Consider the following 18895-nt stretch of genomic DNA (forward strand, 5'->3'; position numbering starts at 1 on the left):
ACTGAGAACAGTAGAATCATCGGTATATTTTCAAAACGACGAACGGTTATGTTATAACGGTAAGAAAATGACTAATAAGTGAAAAGTAAGAGCAGTTATGAATAGGTAGGCCCAACAGAATGTTCAGTGGCAGATTCGAGCTGGTCGTACCGACACGTGATCCAATTGCAAGAGCAAGAGTTGATTGTAAGTGAAAAGTTGTGCAAATTCGCAGGGAAAAGTTCATATTTCTACTGTCTACTTGCAAAATGTCATATTAGCAGGCGAAGAAACAATCTTTTGCATTGTTTAATGATCTTGTTTTGCAAACTTTCACGTTCAATGTTTCAAAAGAATTTACACTCGAGCAATGTCCGGGCACCACTAAAATTGTGCCCTGATTACTGCAGGTACTATCATCAACAGTTCAATATATGAACTGAGATCAGAAACGATTAAGTATTCAAGCCATGGAAAAAGGTTCAAAGTCTTACGACACATTTTGACAATCTTTCAGACAATGTTTTTCACCTCCGACCGCCCAGGGCCTTGGCAAAATCTGATTCAGACACTATATCACTATTTCATATTTTGGACACATTTTTGTTGGAACGAGGAGTTATGAAATAATCAATTAACCGTTTCAAAGTTGATGTAATGGCTTTCAGAAGTTCTATTAGCTGGAAACCAGGAACACGTTCCGTCAGCGTTCAGTTGAATTCGGTTCGTGGTGCCCGTCATTGCAATTAAAATCAGTTGTGCTAACCAAAGAACCATTTTCCTCACGCACCCTCGACAACGGAAGTCGTTGATATGCAAAACAGTTTAAAATTTGCTTCAGAATTAAGATTAACTCCTATCACCCGGGCATAAATTACGTTTAAAAACCTATCTCACCGGCCTTCCTTAGAAGGCTGTCACTGTCCAGTGTGCGACTGATAAAGGCCACCTTTATGATGTACGGTTGACTATGATAAATACTGCATTCGCTGTTACTTATAATGGCAGGAATCATTTTCACTACATCATCAGTGGGATAACGTGTAGTATACCGTTTCGAGGAAGGCAAAAACGTTCGGATGTATGATTCATTGGACTATTTACGTTCCAGAAATTTTCTTCCGAGGATGCATCGCTTCGTACTTATTCTAACTATCGCCAATTGTGCGGTGGCTGCAAAATTGAACGTGGTTTATCAATGGAAATACATCGACTACGTCTGGAACAGCGAAGAACATCGACAATGGGCAATTGCCGAAGGGAGATACAACTACACGAAGATCTTCACGATCGACGTTCAGAAGGCTCCAGGTACCGACGTGAAATGCAAGCCCACAAGCCTGATTCGAAAATTGATTTTGATTGACGTGATCGTTTCCTGAAACTCGTTACTAATCTTCATACCTACACTCATAGATCAACGAGTCTTTGTCACAACGCCAGCATTCAATGCTGACGCAGTTCCGGCGACCCTTTCAACGATATCCTCGCGTCAAGGTCCCGGTGGTCCGCTATTACAGCCCTATCCAAATTGGACCTGGCACATACCTGGGAACTGTAACGGCATCACAAGTGTGTGGAGAGTGGCTGTAAGTTGTGACCAACGAGTTCTGGTCGATGTTATATCACATTGTTGTATCATCTTTTGTGCTGTTTTTCCGCAGGTCGACGAATGCGATAGACTCTGGGTGCTTGATAGCGGAAAAATTGGCAGTAATCAGGTGTGTCCAGCTCAACTTTTGGTATTTGATTTGAGAACCGACATACTGCAGCAACGAATCATCGTCCCAAATTACCTCTCGCATAATCCCACAAACAAGAGTCTGGGGCTACTAATTACCCCTGTCGTTGAGACAGTGGACATCTACTGTCGTCGGACATGGGTCAGTAGTCTTCTGATTTTTGAGTAAAACTAAATCTATTCGTGGCTGGAAGTATTGAACCATCAAACATGATGTTTCAAGGTTTACATAGCGGACGTACAGGGTGGGGGTCTTATAATCTGGGACGGATCGCGGATTTGGCGCCTCGACAACGAAGTATTCAAAGCGGACCCAACGGCCTCGACGTTCACCATCGCTGGGGAGAATTTTACTCTTGCGGATGGGATTTTCGGACTCGCGGTGTCACCCCGCTACTCGCGACATGCCCGCCGTTTATTTTTCAAGCCGTTGGCCTCCCTCAGAGAATATTCCTACGCTGTTGACGATCTACACGGACTGGGATCCAGATTAAAATCTCTAAGGTACACCACTTCTAACTATCAATTTCCCAGTCAGGCTACCGCACAAGCATTTTCACGGGAAGGTATCCTGTTCTTCGGACTGACGACAGAAATAGCAATAGCATGCTGGAACATGAATCACCCGATGGACAACGAGCACGTTGTAAGTTGAGGATTCCCGATAGGATTTTCGCTTCGCGTGAAAATTTTTAATTGCTATATTGAATGTGAGTTATTTTTTCAGGCCATCTTGGCCCAGAACAGCGACACCTTGCAGTTCGCCAGTGGGGTCAAGGTTTCGAAACGCGGCCTTGATGTACTCAAAGAGGACCTTTGGGTCTCGACAAACCGCTTCCAAAAAATATTCACTGGCACTCAAAACTTCAGTGAAATCAACTTTAGAATCCTCAGCGCTCCAGTCGAAGTCCTCGTCAAGAATTCTAAATGTCAGCGGGATAAGAATTACTGATCAGAATAACCATGATCGCGTGTCAGACTCGACGTATATATATATATATGAACTATTCCTTCAAACGAGCATAGTTGTTAATACCTGTTCAATCACAGATCACATGTTTTTTTTACAAAATAAATCCTCGCTTTTTTCACGAACGATCATGACTCTGTTTTTTGACTTGCCTGTCTAGCAGCGATACTAAAAACACTTGTCGAACTAATCAAATTGAGTTTGAAACATCATCCTCTAATATGAGAAATTTACTAACAGTATCCATCGGTAATTCCTGGGTGATCGAGGTTATTTGAAACTTTCGTCATTTCGTTCAATTTGTGAGAAACATTTCGATACGAACATGCATCTAGCGTTATTTTATTTTATCATTCTACACATTTCAACTGTGGCAATTCAGTGGCAATTCTTATTAATAACCCAATTCATAGTAAAAGAATCAGTCTGCATTGACGTGTGAAGATAACGTCAGACATGAGATTATAGACAACTAGTAGGAATAAATAAAGCATAACTGCATCGCTTTCTGAGTTTTCAATCAATACAATATGGAAATTTAAGTAATTTGTGATTATTTCGTGACTGTAACTGACGTGCTTGTGATATGCCAGGCTGAGCCTGATGTCACGAAAGAACCCTGAATCTGCTCTCGTCACACTCACCGGTTGCATCGATTGAAAGGAAGTATATATCCGTAAGTTATTTCACACGTATCAAATATTTATGAAATATTCAACATCCACGGCACAGTATATGAATCGTTATCAAGTCTGGCATTAAGATTCCCATAAACAATATAATGTAGGGCCCAATATAATGACGTCACAGAAGTTCGGGTCACCAAAAGTCAACCAAGTATTGAAATAATTTAAATTTCATAAGCTTTTTCTTACACTAGTTATATACATTTATTCTAATTACTTTATTTCAATCTATTTATTATTTATTATCCTGGAGATGTTAGTCAAAGAAAATTATCCAGGGAGTTTTACGAAGGAGTGATTTTAGCCGAGTGGAGATTTTATCCAAAGGAAATCTTATCCGCGGTATTTTGTCCTGAAATTTTGTCTGGAGAGATTTCATGCAGAAGGAGGGTTTTTTCATGGGATATTTTGTTCGGCACAGATTTTGTACGGTGCGATTTTATGCTGGGGATCTGATTGGGGAAATTTTGTCCGGAGAGATTTCTTGACTGGGATATTTTGACCAGCCACCGGGCAATGGTCCAGATCAGCTGCAATAATGGCAACTCTCTTCTATGCATTTCCATAATCCTTGATGCGATATTACCGACCGTGGTAGCGTCGCGTCATGCTAGCATGCAACAAGTGTAAGACAGGTCACGTCGCTTAGGCGCCAAATCAGCAAACAATGAGTCTTGGTCTCATTGTCAGTACAGTCTAGCCACAACTGAGCAAAGTTATCTGCAGTTTTCCTTGTCATATGTGCAAATGCGGGTATTTCTACTGAAAGTCATAGGACAGCTGCAGACGTATAAGGCCAATTCCACATCAAAGCTTACAGACTCGAATTAAGATTTCAACAACACTTTTCCCAATTTTTAAACCATTCTTCACAGATTCTTCACAGTAACAAATTATTTCTTCCAAAGTGTGGATTCTCCTTTTCGAAGTAAAACAGTCCTTTCTTTCTCCTCACGTACCATCCTATCTTTCAAAATCACCATCGTCCTCAATATCTGTCCTCTGCAGATGGTCGAGCCTTTGCAAAAACTTCAACATTCGAGTCAATCAAATTTCCGGCCACTTTATCGACGGTGTCTGATAAAAGAGGACCCGGTGGTCCGCTGCTAAAGCTCTATCCCGTTTAGAACGCTTGCGATGGTATCCACAGTGTTTGGAGAGTAGCTGTAAGTTTCAACTAGTCTAGTCTAAGTTTTTCTCGAAGTATTACACGTGATTTACCGTAGGTCGACGACTGGAACAGACTTTGGATACTAGAAGATGGAAAGGTTTTGAGACGACTTCGTTTGCTTGGCAAGATTTTAATTTTCAATTTGAAAAACTGACAACTGCAGGAAATTGAAATCCCAAAGAATATCTCGCAGAACTCTGATGATGAAAGCCTGGTGCTGCTCATCCTGCATGTACTTGAATCGAAAGGCCAAGATTGCAAAGAATCTTGGGTCAGTTATGCAATGAATTGTGAAATAGATCGGCAGAAATATTTCCAACAATAATAATAATAATCATATTATCGAACGAATCCAATTTTTAAAGGCTTACGCGTTTTAAAGACAAGTACAAGTCGGCGGGCCCGTAATTTGGAACCGGAAAGAATTGCGAAAACGACGCGTTCAAAGCGAACAAGGCAGTGACGAATTTCAGCATCACCACCGAAAACTTTATCCTGAGGGATAGACTTTTCGAACTCGCGTGTTCGCCACCAATCTCCTCTAAAGATCCCTATCTATATTTCAACCGATTGGCTTCTTATAAAGAGCATTTCTGATCTCTCAACGACCTGCCCTACAGCTTGGAAAACATATTCGACAACCTCAGTACGTTAACACCGATATTGTGCTTCCCAGTTAAGTTACCGCAGAAGAATTTTCCCAGAGAGGTACCTTGTTCCTTGGTTTTTGTTGTTGAGTAAGCTGCAGTTTGTCCCCACGTTACCCGATCCTAAAATCTCCAAAGATCTAGATTTTACACTTAAATTAGCCGTAGTAGTCCTGCATCGGTTTTTATTCGAAAACCACCATCTCGTGAAGTTACAGGCCGTCGTATTTACACTGCAAAGTTTCTGGTCCGTTTACTTGTATTTTGCGGTCACGCGGCGGACGCGCTACCACAACAGGCAATCATGATATGCTATCCTCACCATTGTTGGTTTCGAAATACCATAATCGTATAACATCTGTTTAAAAGTGATCAAATCCATTCGAAACCATATCAAGCTCATGTTTTATGTTTATGTTTATTTTTTTTTACTTTTATGATCACCTGAACTTTATGTTTATAACAAAGCACTGAGCTTCATATCAAGCTCATGTTTTATGAGCTTGATATAAAGCTCAGTGCTTCGTTGTAAACATAAAGTTCAGGTGATCATTCTACTACACCTCCATGCAAATGCACTCCAATCGTTTACACGAATTATTTTAAACTGATTCACAGATTATCTTATTTGCTCTTATTTGCTCAAGATAAGGAGACCCGTAAATTTTCCCGTAGTTTCAAGGTGACAATAGATCTATACGACATATATCTAAAGAAGAGCTCTAGCTGACGACTAATCGCTTCCAGAAAATAATGCGTGGCACCCAAAACTTCGATTAAGTGAACGTGAGAATCCTGCTAGAGTTGCTCTTTGAAGTAGTGGAAGGATTAAATTTATACTGTACTTAACCAGTATAATCTCAGTGTAATAATCTGAGTCTATGGAATAATAATCAATTCACATGTAATCACCGTTATGTTAGTGCAAGCTTGTTTCTGGGTACGACCACGTATGCAGATATTGTGAAAACAAGAAAGAGGTTCGATTCAATTTTGTTTCTTCCCCTTCTTGTCCTTTCATTTTTGGCCACCCGGATTTCGCTGATGAATAGTTACTCCGTGCTCTAAATTTCGTATGGTCAAACATTCGTCGGATGGATGGCTTACGATTACGCTATAATTGGTTTCGCAACCCTGGACATTAATTCTTGCTCGTGATCCAAGGACTCATTTACTCGGAATCAGGTTTATAACTTGAGCCATCGGAAATGAAAGTATTGGTGCAAAATGCAACCTACCTTCGCTGCAGTAAGGTCATGATCTAGCTTAAGCTTTACTGTGATATTTAAATCATCCGGATGTGTCAGTTGCTCGTTGAGAACATCTCGTGATTCGAGCGCAAACTTTTTCTTTCCACGCTGTAACAATTTGGACAGTCGTAGATTCAAGCCGTAGATTATTTCAGTTCGTTTATATCATCGATATATCGACTGAAATCGATACCATGCATTGTTAAATTTTACGCAAGAACATCAAGTTTAAAATTGTTAATTTCCCATGAACGATATTTTGTCTTTCATGGCCAGTCTCAGTAAATAATTAATTCATGAAACAAGTTAGGTAAGTGGTAGAGATGCAGGCAAAATAGAACAAACAAGAGCAACAACAAAAAGTTCTGGATTAGATGACTGTTCTAAAATTGAATGGTCCACTGCACGAGTGGGCGGCTACTACTCATTGCTTAACATACCTGATGGAACCTGGCTGATTATCTTGATTGGCGTTTCGAATATCGACAGAGCCTGCAATGTTATGGTGCGTGCGATTGATCACAAGACTAATAAATATTCCGTACAAATTGGGTTCAGGTTGCAACCGAGGAGAGTGGAACCGGAATCAAATTTTCGTCATGGCAAAAGTTGATCTTGGAATTAGCACGAAAAAAACCTCGCCGCATTCGTGTGTAGGTAAGTACAAAAGCTTGGAATTGATTCGAAGCAACGCAATCGATACTACGGATCGAAGTATGACACGGGTGGATCAGTCACTTTAGATCAGTATAAGCGAAGTTTAATAAATTGCGAAAGCAAAAATCCAGAAATTTTTAATTATAATTCTGTTATTGGAAGATTGAAAGGAATGTCGCTGATACTTCGACACTAATTCAAAAAACGACTGTTTAAAAATATTTAAATTGGATTTAAAAAAAAACCATGTTATGTGAAAGCTTTCCAGGGATTATGCGTCGCTGCTAAATGTAAGTACACGGATATTTTACATAATTTGCTAAAATGAGCTCTTTCAAAGGTCATTCACACTTTCTCTAGGTTACTAATTAGAGGCCTTAAGAGAAAGGAAAAATTTTAGGGTAGAGAGGGCGACAACACGCGTCTCTAAATTATGCAAGGTGCGTGTAAATTTCTCCGCTTCCCTGTGCGGATCCAGTTTAACGAATCGTTTCGGAATTGGGCTGTTGTTTCAATTTCTACAGTAGCCTGTAGACAAGAGGTAACCGGACTACAATAACAGTGCCGAGGCTTTCTCCAAGTGGGGCGGTCAGTCAGTCGGCTCTAGAGATTGATCTGTCCTTAAATGTTATAACGGGCCGACCGTATCGTAGTAGCAAAATAACTATAAGCCGGACTGACAGCTGCGCGGACGGTTCAAAGTATTCGGTGATCTTTGACGTAGCCGAGTTTGCTTTGTACCGGAGGGGGGCAAAACGAGCCGGAAGTGAATACGGAAAGAGCAGGTGCATCCGCGGATGAAAGTCTCAGGGTGAAATTTATCAGGAAGAAACATTAACACAAGCAGGGCCAGCTCAGAGAAGATTACGTTGTTTCATGAGCTCTCATGAGAAGTGAATAGAGTGATGAATTTGCTCGGCACGTAATATCACACGAGCTAACAACAAGTTCGATAACGATCTCGCGGCTATTCAACCAAAATAAAAACTCCACCTGCAACGTGAGGATGCCACGTGAGAATAGGAGAAAAGAAATGCCGACTGACTCAACTCTGGAGGCTTTTACACCTTATACAGTCTGAATTACTGAGGTACTTGACCCTGTCTCGAGATTTTCTTACGACTGAAATGTCGACAAATAATTGGAACAAAAATTCTATAACATTTAAACTTATTAGTTATTTTGTTTCTCATGCTAATACGCTGATAATGATAACGTTATTAACACGCTGGTTACAAAAAATGATCAAGGTAGATAGCTGTAGTTGTAATTCGTACCTTGTACAACTTGTTCTGTCAACATATTTAACCACATAATTTAAGTGCAAATAGGTTTTTGTAAATCGGGAATTATAAAATATCAGTTGTTTCATTGAAAGAATGTAAAACATCAGTTGCACAGGCACAACTGTAGAAACTATGAATTCTAATATACAAAAACCTTGCGCAATTATCTAAATGCTTAAATAATTATGTTAAAACTTCGTTTCATTTATTTTTATCATGAGCTATCCCCCTTTACTGCATAGGTTTCAGATAGTTCAAAACATTTAGCAAAATTTATCGTAAATACACAAGAGAAATGGCGATTTCGCATAAATCTTTTCACGACATTTAATCGGCGCCTAAAATCATCATCAACATCTTTTCTCCGACTAGAAAACAAACAAAAAAATATCAGCAAGTCCACTCTTGCGAATCACGCGTAGCTTGGAAGGTACCGTAACCGATCAGAAATCGACATAAATTAATACGATGCTTACATGACAGCATCGTTTTGCCATCCCTGATGATTGTACATTTATTTCACGTTCGACGATTTCTACACGAATGGCATAACGGTTCGTTAACTGACGTTGAACCCGAGCTGTTGGCACGTTGACATAAATTTATCTCATGACTCTAACGCGTGAAGATTAGCTGAAATGTTACTAAACATGGCTATGTCGTAAATTGCGAAAAACGAAAGCCTTGCGCAACTATGTATATTGATGTTGAGTTTTGCGACTGTTGCAAATATCTGAACATTTTCTATTGCGTGCACTGTTTGCGAACATTCCGTGCTCACACGCGGCAGCTACGTAAGTAGATCGGTATAAAACAGGTGCGCGAGAAAACGAAGTAGCGAACGTAAATTACCATTGAAAGTGTACAAGAATTATTTGCCCGTCAAATATCGCTGTTACGTGTCGCATTTTTATGCTTCGTTTGTTCTTTTTTTTTTTTTGCCTACTCTTTTATACGTTATTGCACAGAGCTGAATGATCTTGTGAATGTTCTACTTTTAAGAAATGCAACATGACAAGGAAGGCCAAAAATACAGAACGAGATCTTGCCAGCACCGGTTGGATTTACAAATGGAGTCCAGGGGAGAATGCCAGATCTCCAGGCACCTATTTCCACGAACTGGACCAGGCAGCCTGGACCAACCCTGCTATCTTTAAATACCACGAAGAATTTTTGCAGAATAATAGAGGAAAGCTGAGAAATGCAAGCGGCAAAGGGAGTAAGTATTCCACATCGACAAGCAGCAAAATTTTCGCAAAATTTTCCAGAGTCACACGTAAAAAAGTGTAATGTAGATTTTACATCTGTTGTGATGACTATATGAACATCACTTTTTCCGAGTCAAATCTACATGAATTGCGATATATCTAACCAAGCATATTGTAGCTCTTTTTATCAGATTTGTAAGTCTTGCCGCAATTGTTGTACATACATATTCACCACAGGAAATGTAAAATCCACAATATTTTTCTTTTCGTGCATCGGCGATTTTCCGCATGCGATACAGAACGTGTTTCGTAATTTTCGAACGCATCCAAGAATTCATTATCGAAATAAATGCGAGGTGTGATGCGTTAGGAAAAACGGCGACAGGCACGCCTACCGACCGAATGGGCCATTCGATATCCAACGTAAATAATTGGCAGATTACGTAAATACGAATATTTTACTAGTAGGTAACTGTAGAAGTTGGAACTCGCAGTTATGAAAGCGACTCTTTGTTACAACGTCCCGTACTTTTTACTGCAGACTGTACTTATTTATTACCCGACGTATTCACAACGACCATCACCCGGCGAGGCCGACCTTTTTCACACGCTGCCTGGGGTCGGGAGAAAAACCGATTAACGGCTGATCAGAATCCGCGAAGATTCTCAAAACTACGTACAACGGAGGTCTCCTCTCCTTCAGCGAACACGTTGATTAAAGCCGTTGTACAGTATCACTGACGCGGAGCAAACGTAACGGCGACTAACTTTTGCGAAAATTGAACATCAGTGATCCGCGCGCATTATCCACGCTCGTTTATTCGCACAGCTATATAACATAAAATTAATTAATGAGTTGGACAGCGCAGTCTGCAGTTAGGGTTTTACATAATTTCTGACCCAATTGTGATATTATCTGGCTCCGGCGCTTTTTCAACGTTGATCAGCCGTATAAGTTGTCGATCTATTCACTTGAGCAACGGTTGGCAAATAAATGGCAACTACATAACAGATAGCCGCACCAAAAAAGAGGATCCGCCAACGTCTGCAAGAAATTTATAAAAAGTTGCTCAGCTCGATTCTTTGCATTACAGACTTCCCAATATCTATACACAAGTTGATGAAATGCCTGACGTCTTCTCCTACCGTCGAAAAAAATGTTGCGCACAACTTTTTGGCCGCGACATGAAAAAAAAAAAAAAAATACCAACGTAAAAACCACCGAGCAATAAATTCTTTCAACTAATTTCTTTTGCAACACTAAAACGTCAAAAGTTGATTTAAGTACTCCATTCCGCTCGAGAAAGCACAAAATGTATCTTATAGACTGTGAAAGTGCACAAATGACAAATGACCATCTGCGGTTGGATTGAATGGTTTAGCTACACAGAAAGAAGAATAATTGTAGATGTTACATCTCCCGTGGTGAATATATGAACAGCACTTTTTTTGAGTTAAATCTAAAGCAATTGTAGCAAGATTGACAGTAAGAGAATTGACAGTAAGAGTTACAATATACTTGGGTCGATATACCGCAACTGATTTAGAATTGACTCCAAAAAGGTGCTGTCGATATATTCAACACGATAGTTGTAAAATCTACGTTAAATTTTTTTTCCGCGTACGATAATTATCTTAATTGCGTTAATTAATGCTCACATGCAGTCTCGTTTGCATCGTGGACATGCGATTAATACCAACTGATTTGCGTTTTTTGCTAATTCGTCTTGTGCAGTCTACAATGGAATCCTTGTGCTGCACTCGTGTTCCCATTCGAAATAATGGTCGATTTGCCTTTTACAAGTGAATCTAGGCCTCCTTCTGAGCGTACTCGTATCCAGACGCCTCGAGGCTGTTACATCACAGGGTTCTCACAGAGAGAAAGGTAGGGATTCTCTGGCTCTGATGGGGACGAGCGCCTCGGACGATATGCCAATACGATCTCACACTGCACCGTGTATCAGCAGCGACATCCTCTCATACGCAAACCTTTTGCGGCGACGAACTCTCGCTTCGCAAGAGCCGCGTTTCCTGTTAAAGTGCGTTGCACGTGGTGATAAAACATCGTTGAAAATAGTAGTACGTTATTTTCATCGTCTATGCCTCGATTAAGCATTGAGTAACGGATCGCGATCACCCATACCATTTGGGAAAAAATTCACCTATAAAACAAACAACGAAAGAAAACATCGGTCGCTCGATGCGGCAGTTTTAAAAGAAAGATGCAACATTTACTGTATCGTAAAAAAGAAAGAGTGAATTGAGTTAAAAAGTCGATGAAAAAGAGCAGCTTTTTTCTCATCGCGTCGGAGTGATATCGGTGCTGTTCCGCGTGCGGTCAAATCGAGTCGTATTTGTTTTGTTGTGTGCCGTTAAATCCATTTCACGCTGATCTTCGCTCGTTCTGTGTAACAATTTAACGACTCGTACTTCGTTACAAGAATTCATTCGAATTTTCACAGGCATGGCCAACGTGATTCCATGGCTCATGTCGATGTCCCTGATCGGAGCCCAGAACTTCGGGAACTTGCCGGGGCCCGGAACCGTTTCCCAAGACCTACTACCTCCACCGAAAAGCCCAGGGTACTACAGTGCTCCGGTAAGCCCTTTGTCAGTTTGCAAGATCATTATTCTGGTTTCTTTGTCTCGTATATTTTTCAAGTGAGCGTCAAAGTTTGTGCTTAGCTCACACTTTTTCTCCTTGCACCCAACACGCAGTAGAATAAACGCTACAAATTATCGCCAACAGCGAGAACATCGAGTGACTTGACACAAAGGTGGAAGATTACACAAGTGAAAATGATCTTGGCTTGTTTCAGAATCACGTCAACACGGACGCTGTGTACCAAGTGCCAAGCCCGGCACTCAGAAGCATCATCAACGTCCAGACGGAGGAGTATAGTACTGCGCACAAATTCATTCCGCCAGAAAACAACGGATACAATGACGAGTACAGCGGACCAGCCATGGAGCAGGTGAAATTTCCTTTTTTTAATTATCAGAAAGAATCAGTGTCGAGCAGTATGTTGGTGGTCACGGTACCTAATTTATACCCATGCAAACCGGTTGTGATGATCCCGGAAGCACAGTACCGTGAGAATCTTCAAAGTCTGACGTACAGCGAACATGCGTTAGAACCGAGAAGCTGTCCGCTACATGAATTATGTTACTGCAGAATTCACCATTTTAAATGTCAGCTGAATACGGAGAAACAAAGAGCTCGTAATTTATAAGTATATAACGAATCCCCAACTCTTTCTTAATTAGCTCCAGGCAATAATCATAATGTTTTCATAAAGATTGAAAGTGAAACTTTCGTTTTCATCGCCAGTTTTCTACCCTCTACTATTCCCTCACTACGTCGTGGAATTTACTGATATCTTTGGCAGATTTACTCGTGGAGGACCGTCGATTTCGAGTTCGACAGCGAGTTGTCGAGGCAGCGTGCTATTGATGCTGGTCACTACGAGCTGGAAAATGCTCTGCCCCTGGGAATTGAGGTGTGGAAGGATAAAATATTCCTGACTCTACCAAGGTGGAAGAAAGGCATACCTGCCACCCTCGCCACCGTTCCGCGATATTCAAGAGAGAAAAGCCCGAAACTGCGCCCGTACCCAAACTGGGCGTGGCACGACCCAGGTAGAGTTGGCGAAGAAAAAATGTTTAACACCAAAACATCAGCCCGTATTCGGTTAGGAATTGTTCGTAACAATACAAGAATGTAAATTTGTTGCAGAAAATTGCGCCGGATTAACGTCTGTCTTCCGGGTTCAAGTGGACCAATGCGATCGACTGTGGGTCTTGGATTCGGGGCAAACGGACATCATGTCGGATCCGCAGCAAGTCTGTCCCCCTGAATTATTCATTTTCGATTTAAAGACCGACAGGCTACTGAAAAAGTACACTTTGCCGAAGAAGTACGTAAAGCAAGATTCTCTGTATTCGAATCTCGCGGTAGACATCCGCGCCGGGGAGTGCGAGCACGCGTTCGCCTATCTCGCCGACGTTTGGCGATTCGGAATAGTCGTCTATGACCTCTTCAAGGACAAATCCTTCCGAATCGAGCACCACTTTTTCTTCCCGGACCCGCTGTCATCGAGATACGAACTTCACGGTCTGCACTTTCAATGGACCGACGGGATCTTCGGGCTCTCCCTGAGTCCAGTCGACGTGAATAACGACCGCACTCTCTTTTTTCATCCAATGTCAAGCTTCCGGGAATTCGCGGTCTCGACGTCAGTGCTCAGAGATGAGAAAACTGCGGAAGATAATCCGGAGATGTTCATCCCGATCGGTAAGCCGAGAGCGAAGTATTGCGGACACTCTTCAGGATCTGCTATGGATAGGAACGGCGTGATGTTCTTCAACATGGTGACGAGGGACTCCATCTGGTGCTGGGACTCCAGGAAGGAATACATACCACAGAATTTGGGAGTCATCGGGCAGAGCAACGTGTCCCTAGTATTCCCAAATGATATTAAAGTGGACCACGAACCGGATCAGAGCATGTGGGCGTTGTCGAACAAGCTTCCAATGTACTTGTACGGGAAACTCGACCCCCATGACATCAACTACAGACTGTTTCGGGCGAACGTAAAAGAAGCTATAAAAAATACCATCTGCGACCCCAACTACGTTGTACCGCCTTCGGAGCACAGCTACGATGAGACTTGCTGAGGAACCGGTTTCCTTTCCTGTTCTTTTAATAGGTACCATTAAAAGAACAGTTGAATACAAAAATAAGTACTACACTTTTGTGAATGCTATGTTATACCGATCAGTTCAGATGATGGACTAGGTTCAACCATTGGTGTGATGTATTTTAAAGAATATTCATTCCACCGAAAGGAATAAAACGATATACATCATTGCCTTGCACGATTACCGTGCCCATAATGTACATACTATGTAATTTTTTGTAAGCCAGTCAATTGTTTTATACGAAATATATTATAAATAAAGTGAGGCCTTTTTCAAATAAAAAAAAATGGCGGGATTCCTTTTCCTCATCCGGTTGTCCATGTATTCATCAATTACTTACAGAACGAAATGTTTTCCTAAAGTTTACACAATGAATTGTACGAAACTCGACGCGACACGTAGCACTTATTTTTTTCATTTCTATTTCATAATTGTTAACGTGAATGCGAATTGAATTACAAATCTCAGTCCCGATATCCTTGCCCTGTGTCATGTCTCTTTGCTCCCCTTATTGTTTTTCACTGGCCTGGGTATTGAGCTTTTCGTTGACACCGCATCTTTCTTTGGTTCAGCATCACACGTACTGCTACTCGTTGAGACTAAAGCTGCATGACTACCATTTGTATCAGAACTAACAGCACTTGTTTGCTGTTTTAAACTCGTTTCAGCAGAGTCTTCATCAAACTGGGATTTCATCGATTCGCTCGACCGTTTATCAACAACTTCACTGGACTCTAGTAATAAATTTATGCTGCTCTCAAGCTGTTCGGGAAACTCTTCAAGGAATGTGTGATTGGAGATGGAAATTTCCCGGGAAACTAATTCGGACGTATCGGTGATATTTCGGTACGACAAACTTGCAAAACTGTCGTAGCTATAAAAATCTGAACCAGGTGAGTCGAGTTTCTCAAGGAAATTTGAGTACTTGACTTGCTCAATGTTATTACTTTTCACTAGATTTTCGTGAGACTGGATTTCATCGACTCCTGTATTTGAATGTTCTTTCCTGAAACTCTGCAAGTGCAAAAGCTTTACTGCGCTATCTAAATCCTTGGTTGGAATGACAACAAGCGGTGAGTCGATTCTGGATAAGTTTGATGTCCCTTTCAAGTATATTTCATCAGAAGAATTAAACGGCGGAATAGCATCCCGAGATCCTTCTCCAGGCGTATTTCGGTCAGATTCTGATGTTGTTTGAACCAGGGAATGAACATTGACGGTAAGGAGTTTTTTAAATAGATGCAACAGGTCTTTGAAGACTTCAACGTTGTACTCGGTTCCAATGGCCACATGTTTTAGGCTAATTCTAGACCTTGGCACTGGCATTTCAAACGGCACACTGTCCGAACTTTCAGATGTTGATTCGACTGATCCCCTGAAGTGACCAATGAGTTCATCAATAGGCGTATCATCAGACCTGTCCAAAATATTCACGATCTTCTTCTGGCACTCTTCTTTCATTCGGTTTCGTGTTTGAATCTCTGCTTCCGGATCGCAGTCATTCAACCGAGAGTCGATCCAAGAGTCAATCATCGTAGGACCAGAAACCGAAATGAAACTTCCAATCTTCGAATCAGTTACAGAAGAAGTCTGAGGTTCAACTCGGCTAAATTGGTGGCTCAAAATTTGCTGCATCACGTCGTTCAACTTATCTTCAATCCTCGTAGCGTAAATTGGTGACATACGATTGAGTTCACTTTTGGTGGGGAGAGTTTTCGTAACTAATACATGCGATTTTTCACCTCGCCATCCATTTTTCGTACTTTCATCAGCACCAATCACATCCAGCAGAATTGACTCTGCACGTAAAGGTGCTTCTGGTTCAACCACAACTAATGAACTAGACATTTCCGAAGATTGTTGAGTTTCGATCATCTCATTTCGACATGAATACCTTCTCCAATCGCTATTGAGAGGCAGCAAGTTGTTCATCAAATCCGAAGCATTTTCTGATAAAATTGTTTCTCCAATAGGATTTTGAGATGCACTAGTCAAGCAAATTTCTCTAGGGAAGTCAGTGACGTGCGAGTGTTGGGTCATTTCAGATGAGGAAAGAATGCCAGGAGTCATCAGCGGATCAGAAAAAACATCAGGCTGTTCACTATCGCATGACAAACTTTGGCTGACCGCCGATCCAACTGAACTGGGCGTGGGAGGACGTGAAACGGTTAAATTTCCATCACTGTCGGAGTCCATCAGATAACCCGAAGATAGTCCTCTACCTCTCTGAGGTACGTATCTCGCGCTAAAAAAATCCAAATTTTTCTCTGCGATCAGCTTATCTACTTTGACCATTCTTCTAGAAGGCTCGGGGATAGCCACAACTTTTCTTGCCCGACTTTTCCGTTTACTTCTGGCTAGCTGGAGTCTCGTAGACAACGGAATCATCCGATCCCAACTCGAAAAACGATTTACCTGGTGCTTCGTCTCTTTCTGGGAACTTCTCGACCTTGATACAGGGTCTTGAGTAGCTTGGAGGTCACCGATACCTGGTAGAGTATCAGATCCTTCTTCAAGATTGCCAGAAATTTCATTTGTGCAGTGTTTATCTTTTCTTTGCACGTCAGAATTGTTCAATTGTTGTGATGACTTAATGCCGGAAGATGTCGACTGTCCAGGCTCACTGGATGAGAAAATCCCCGAGGAATATTCAGTAATCATAGCATAATTCACAACAATTTTCATGAGATTATGCAACTTTTGTAACTCGCTGTTATCTGGAAACCGCAAATCTGTTACCGAGGAAACTTTACCCTCTATATCAACCGGCGTTTCGCACTTTTCAATTTGATCTTCACGGCTATTTCCATGAACATGAAACTGTTCTAAAACAGTGTTCATTTTCTTAATCACACTTTCTGCAGACTCAACATCTCTCAACATTTTTACTCTTCTAAGCAACTCAGAGGGCATTGGTGGTAGAATTGATGTTTCTGTTTCCAAAATATTCGACAGAAGTTTCTTTCCCTCATTGTCAAACAATTCATCAATTTTCTCAGTGGAAGAGACTCTGCTTTCTGGATTATTTTCGGTATCAATAACCACTTGACAACTTGAACTATATTTTATCTCCTCTCGATCCTCTGTTCGACCTAAATCACTAGTCTCCGTTGAAGTTTCTGCTTTTAATTGTTGATATTTTGGCGCGTCTGATATCCTTGGCACTGTCATTGCTTGCTCTGGTGAAATTTGATTTTGATCAACAGAATGATGACGAGTACTGTCAGCCGGTGTTTTTTCTGACTCTCGGCAGTCATCACTCACGTTGATAATTTTCCCAGCAATATTTTTGATTAACTGTAAATTGGTGATCATTTGTAAAACTGTTATAAATTCTGAGCCCCGCAAATTCCCGAATAGATCCTCATCGAGGTTATCACGAATCTGCAAATTTGGATTCTCACTGCGAGTAAACATTTTAGAGTTAGGAAGTTGGTCAAAAATCTTCACTATTACGTTCTGCATTTCTTTCCCCCCAGAATTGAAGTGGTTCAGAATACGTTGGCAAGACGTAACGTCAACCTGAAACGGTGATTCCCCGTTGACATCAAACGACCTGAGTCTGAACGAGGTTCCCTGGATTGTGTCAGGAGATTGATGGATGATATCCCTCAGAGCCAATCCTACTCGTTCGCGACTTCTTCTCGGTGTAGATCCTATGCGTCGTTCCGAATCGTGTCGCTTTGAAAAAGTCGGCAACGTTTTAGGTGTCGGTAAGCCCTTGAATATGCTCAACGAGGATGTCTGTTCCTCATGAACTGCGTGCATCCCAAGATCGGCTGATAAATTAAACCCCAAAAATTGTCTGGAAGATGATCTCCGCTCCAGTGGGCAGAGCGGATCGACCAGATTATAAAGATCTACATCAGGGATTTCCGGTATCTCGATTTCTGTTGCTGGTTGACTGATGAATTCGTCTCTATACCCCCTCAACGCTGCTGCTTTCACAATTTCCCCCATAGTGAGATTAACGTTATTGAATATTGGATAAAATTCATTTGTTCTTTCGCCCAGATGAAATCCTCTCTCAGAGCTTTCGCTATGGGCGAAAGCACTCTGTAGCATTTTTTCTGTAGTCTCATACACGATATCTTGCTGTTCTAAACTACGATCCCTTATCACGATCGTGTCGTTCAACTCGTTTCGTTCTCGTTGAGAGATTTCGTTGTTATTTAACCACCCGCATGACCAGTCGATATTCTTTATGGCTTCTCTAACGTTCTCCGGTATGTTTCTCTCCCCCAACTGTACGTAGTACTCGTCCTCAATTCGACGTGGGATTTCTTCAGGGGTTGTCGAAACGTCGACCATCGGTGACCGAGATTCATCGGGTATCGAAATCTCCGAAGACCCAGTAGTAGAGGTATCAGTGCCTCGTTTTGGGAAGAACGTCTTTATCGTTGTAATTGACACGTCTTTACTAGTCGTAGGTTTGTCATCGATGTGTCGTTCAAAAAAATAAACTTCGATCTCTTGAGCTCTGAAGTTTGCTTTTGCGGTAGTTCTATCCAAATCCCGTCCTTTTTGTGAGCCCTCGATTCTTCTGCACGATTTTGAACTGACATCAGACTCATTTCCTCCTCTGTCAGATTTACTGTA

The 18895-nt window shown here is 41.4% G+C and overlaps 2 protein-coding genes across 4 annotated transcripts; both read left to right on the top strand.

Moving 5' to 3' along the window:
- The first annotated feature begins 1106 nt into the window (after positions 1–1106).
- LOC107216477 (major royal jelly protein 1-like) lies at positions 1107–2672 on the top strand. The gene is made up of 5 exons (XM_015653672.2): positions 1107–1290; positions 1396–1568; positions 1644–1862; positions 1944–2366; positions 2448–2672. Exons 1-5 carry the CDS (start codon positions 1107–1109, stop codon positions 2670–2672), a joined length of 1224 nt encoding a protein of 407 aa, XP_015509158.1.
- A 4482-nt stretch (positions 2673–7154) lies between these two features.
- Positions 7155–14569, top strand: LOC107216515 (protein yellow). 3 transcript variants are annotated; one of them, XM_015653726.2, is made up of 6 exons: positions 7155–7391; positions 9390–9606; positions 12058–12194; positions 12415–12570; positions 12985–13234; positions 13332–14569. In XM_015653726.2, the coding sequence occupies exons 2-6, from the start codon at positions 9399–9401 to the stop codon at positions 14270–14272; spliced, it is 1692 nt and encodes a 563-aa protein (XP_015509212.1). In that variant the 5' UTR covers positions 7155–7391; positions 9390–9398; the 3' UTR covers positions 14273–14569. The 3 variants fall into 3 exon arrangements, with proteins under 3 accessions (XP_015509212.1, XP_015509213.1, XP_046587658.1); XM_015653727.2 differs by lacking the exon at positions 7155–7391 and adding an exon at positions 7694–8191; XM_046731702.1 differs by lacking the exons at positions 7155–7391; positions 9390–9606 and adding an exon at positions 11532–11674.
- Positions 14570–18895: the final 4326 nt, after the last annotated feature.

This window comes from Neodiprion lecontei, chromosome 2 (assembly GCF_021901455.1).
Source record: "Neodiprion lecontei isolate iyNeoLeco1 chromosome 2, iyNeoLeco1.1, whole genome shotgun sequence".
Classification (NCBI taxonomy): Eukaryota; Metazoa; Arthropoda; class Insecta; order Hymenoptera; family Diprionidae; genus Neodiprion; species Neodiprion lecontei.